Below are 4,371 nucleotides of genomic sequence, written 5' to 3' on the forward strand. Positions count from 1 at the left end.
GAAAAGAAAGGGGAAGGGAAAGAAAGGGAAGGGAAGGAAAGAAAAGAAAAAGAAAAAATGAAGAGAAGAAAAAAAAAGAAAAAGAAAAAAGAAAGAAAAGAACAAAAAAGAAAAATGGCTTCTCTCTTTCTCCCACTTTCTCATCTCCTGATAGTGCCTCCCACTGACAGAACCTAATAGACATGAAGCTGGATATGGGATCTGGGGAAAGTAGCCAATGGGTTTATATCACCAATAATATGGAAGGATGGGGAAAGGTACAATACATACATTAGGAATGTAGTGTCTTTATTGCAAATATTTTTCTGTAAAATAATTACACATGCTTATAGATAATACAAAAATGCAGAAATACAAGAAGATATATATATATACATATATATATATATACATAGTTTAGTATAACACACCAGAGATACTCACTGTTAATGTCTATAGTTTTATCTTTCATAAAATTTCACACGTCTGTGAATGCTATTTGAAACTAGGATTATTTTATTCAATAATATATTTGAACACTTTCACATCAAAAATACTTTTTAACAAGATAGTCCCTATGTTTCTAAAATGTTGTCTCATTTTTCTGATAGCAAATATAATGTGTGTTTTCAAAGAAAATGTGAACAGTACAGAATTGTGTAATATAGAAGTTGATATGGTCCTGTATCTCTACCACCCCCACATCCCGCCTGCCTACCCAGATATACTCTGCTAATCATTGTCACATGTTTTCCAGATTTTTAACATAGTAACCACACACATGTATTCTATTACTTTAAAAATGAGACCATGGGATATTTGCAATTTTGCATTTTGCTTTTTTTTAACATAACATGACATGTTTCCATATTACTATATATGTCAACTCATTCTTTTCAGTCATTACAAGTTGTAGTATCTAGTGTATAGATCATCTTACTTAGTGTTTCATAACCTGCTTTTCACTATACAGCTTTAATGAGGTGTAACTGACCTATAATAAACTGCACATATTTAAATTTCTACAATTAATATTTTGACAATGTATGCACTGATGAAATTATCACTACAATCAATATAATGAATATATCTATCTACCCCCCAAATTTCCCTGCACCGCTTTGTTCTGCTCCTTCCCCACTCAGTCCCCAGTCAGCCACTGACCTGCTTTCTGTCACTATAGATTTGTTTGTTTGCTTTTTCTAGAAATTTATGTACATGCACTTATACAGTAAGCAATCTTTTTTATCAGTCTCTTTTACTCAGAGTAATTATTTTAAGATTTACCCTTCTCATATGTATCAACAGTTTATTCCTTTTTATGACTGGTATTTTCATTGCTGATTAGTATTCCATTGAATGGATATACAAGTTGTTTATTTTCTCATCTATTAATAGGTATTGGATTGTTTCCATTTTTTTTAGCTATTAAAAATAAATCTACTGGAGAAAAAAAGATGGTGGCAAAGTAGAGGGACGTGGAATGTATCCCTCTCCACAGATGCATTGGGAATGCGCCAAAAGATGCAATAATTCCCACAGAGAACCAGCTGAACACCAGCAGACGGCCTCGGACACCAGAAAGGACCGCAAGGAGCCCGACATAACCGGTAGGGAGGCATCTACGAGGGCTCAGAGAGGGTGAAGCGGCGGAGCTGTGGCAGACGGGAGGGAGTGAGAAACATACGGAGGGTCCTCACCGCAGCTCAGCGTTCCCAGACCGAGACATTGATCCACAGCTGAACAGAGGGTCCGGCAGCGGGAGCATGGGAACCGGAGAGCTGGTTCAGGGTGAGAAAGATTGTTGCCAGTAAGGTGACGGACCGAGAGGACAGGAGGGAAGAGGTGCGTGGCGAGGAGTGCCTGCCCCTGACAGCTGCCTGGCCATGATGGCGGCTGGATGCTGCAGGCTCACAGGCAGGGGGGAGGAGCCGCGTGCATAGCCTCTCTCTCTCTTTCGGCACCTGCAACAGGCAGTGGAGAGACGCCCTGTGGGCCACCTAAGGCACTCAGGGATAACAAGTACCCTCAGGCCCTCGGGCGGGGCTAGATTAAAACCCCTTGGAACGCTGGCAGCAGAGAGGCTGCCGAGAAAAAAAAAATCCCCAAGAGAGGCCCAACACAGAAACTTTCTGTTTACACCTGAGCCACCGGCGTCCCTCTGCAACAGGCACCTCCAAGCCCGACTGAAACAAAAGTGCGCCGCTGCTCACTCACTCCCAGGGGAAGGAGCCACTATTGTACCCTCTCCCTCCCCACACACCGATGCTTGCAGACGAACAATAAAGGAACCTCTGCTGGTCACAGAATAATGCAAAAAAACCCAAGGCGAGGAGAAGGACACTTACAGCTGAGACTCTAAGGAAACAGAAATATTAGTATCAATTCTATTGAACTGGTCCATTCTGGGATCAGTTCTGGATTTTTTTTTTCCTTTATTAATTACGGTCTTAGTCCTAAGGGATCTACAAGTTTTATAACATATTTTTTTAATTCTATTTTTTATTCTATTTTTATTATTTTGCCTTTTTATATACTTCTATATCTAACTAAGTTTTTGGTAGTACAGACAATATATCTCTCATACCTTCCTTTCATCCCTATCTTTTATACATTTCTATTCCTTTTTATTTGCATATTTCTAATCACAATACGCTCTTTTCTGTTCCCCTGTCTTCCATCCATTTTTAGTTTATTTTATCTTAACATACTTATAAGCAACACTATCGACCTGCTCAGACGCCTTGCTCTATTTTCCAGATGATGCACCGCCTTGGTATTTCATATTAGTTTTTTGTCTTTATCTTAGTTCTTAGTACAATTGTCTAATTACATTCTGAGAATCTCCATTCTGTCTGGTGGTACTCTAGCTCTTTTTTATATTTGATCCTAGCTTACAAAATCTCCCTGGATTAGTGTTTGTATGTGTAAGGTGTTATTTGTTTGTTTGGTTGCTTTTGCTTTTGTTTCTGTTTTGGTTGTCAATTTCTGTAGGGTTTCTCTTTAAATATCTGATAGCACACTGGGGTTCTTCTGTCAGGTCTTTCTAGAGCCTTATGTCCTAATGGATTCAGTAATCGTGTGTCTTATACATGTATGTGTTTCCTAGACTTAGTATTTGCTTAACCCAACACTCGGACATTAGTCTGAGGCTTGGACAGTCTTCTATAAACACCTCTATCACTGGGACAAGCAACCCCAAAAGTTTGGACTACCATGAGGAAACAAAGAAACACCATGCAGGCAAAGGAGCAGGAAAAAAACCCACAAGACCAAATAAATGAAGAGGAAATAGGAAAAATGCCTGAAAAAGAATTCAGAGTAATGATAGTAAAAATGATACAAAATCTCGATAACAAAATAGAGAAAGTACAAGAAACAGTTCATAAGAACTCAGAAAAACAAACAGCAATGGATAACAAAATAACTGAAATTAAAGATACTCTAGGTTGATGGATGGGCCATCAAGGAGAGTGTCATGGTGGTACTTGCTGCTGCCTGGGAGGTGTGACTACGCGTGTTGCTCCTGAGCAGGGCCAGGCTGGCCAAGATCAGGAGGTGGCCAGGTGGAAGTAAAGTCTGAGAAGCTGGACTTCAAGGATAGAGTCCAGTTGAAGATCGGGTCCCTGGATAACATCACCCATGTCCCTGGCGGAGGGCATAAAAAGATCAAAACCCACAAGCTGACCTTCCGCGAGAATGCCAAAGCCAAGACTGACCACGGGGCGGAGATCGTGTACAAGTCGCCTGTGGTGTCGGGGGACACGTCCCCACGGCACCTCAGCAACGTCTCCTCCACCGGCAGCATCGACATGGTGGACTCGCCGCAGCTTGCCACGCTCGCTGACGAGGAGTCTGCCTCCCTGGCCAAGCAAGGTTTGTGATCAGGCCCCCGGGGCAGTCCCTAATCATGGAGAGAAGATAGTGAGAGAGTGTGGAAAAAAAAGAATAATGATCTGGCCCTTCGCCCTCTGCCCCCCCACCCCCCAGCTGCTCCTCACAGATCGGTTAATCGGTTAGTCACTTAACCTGCTTGTCGCTCAGCTCTGGCTCGGGACTTTCACATCAGTGACGGGAACGAGAGCCAAGTTCATCTTTCCAAATTGACAGGCGGGCCAATCGTAATAAAGTATTTTTAAGAACATTTAAAAAGATGGCCCCACCCAGAATTTCCTTGGGCAATTACCTTTGATTCTTTTTTTCCCCCCTCTGAGTGGAAGAGGGAGAAGGAGAGGCTCTGAAAGCTGCCTCTGGGGACTCCCCTGGGCCTGGGGGGCACCCCGTCCTGGGAGTGTCACAGAGGCGGCAGCAAGGTGGAGCTGCTGGCACAGGGCCACCTGTAGAGCAGGACGGGGTGGGGAAGAGGCTGTGGCAGGGGCTGGGCAGGGGGAG

General features: G+C 42.7%; 1 protein-coding gene across 1 annotated transcript; it reads left to right on the top strand.

The window, feature by feature from the left end:
* Positions 1-247: 247 nt before the first annotated feature.
* LOC130841418 (microtubule-associated protein tau-like) lies at positions 248-3,863 on the top strand. Its single transcript, XM_057717590.1, has 2 exons — positions 248-257; positions 3,514-3,863. The coding sequence occupies exons 1-2, from the start codon at positions 248-250 to the stop codon at positions 3,861-3,863; spliced, it is 360 nt and encodes a 119-aa protein (XP_057573573.1).
* The last annotated feature ends 508 nt before the right edge of the window (positions 3,864-4,371 follow it).

The sequence above is a fragment of the Hippopotamus amphibius genome, chromosome X (genome assembly GCF_030028045.1).
Source record: "Hippopotamus amphibius kiboko isolate mHipAmp2 chromosome X, mHipAmp2.hap2, whole genome shotgun sequence".
In the NCBI taxonomy this organism is placed as follows: Eukaryota; Metazoa; Chordata; class Mammalia; order Artiodactyla; family Hippopotamidae; genus Hippopotamus; species Hippopotamus amphibius.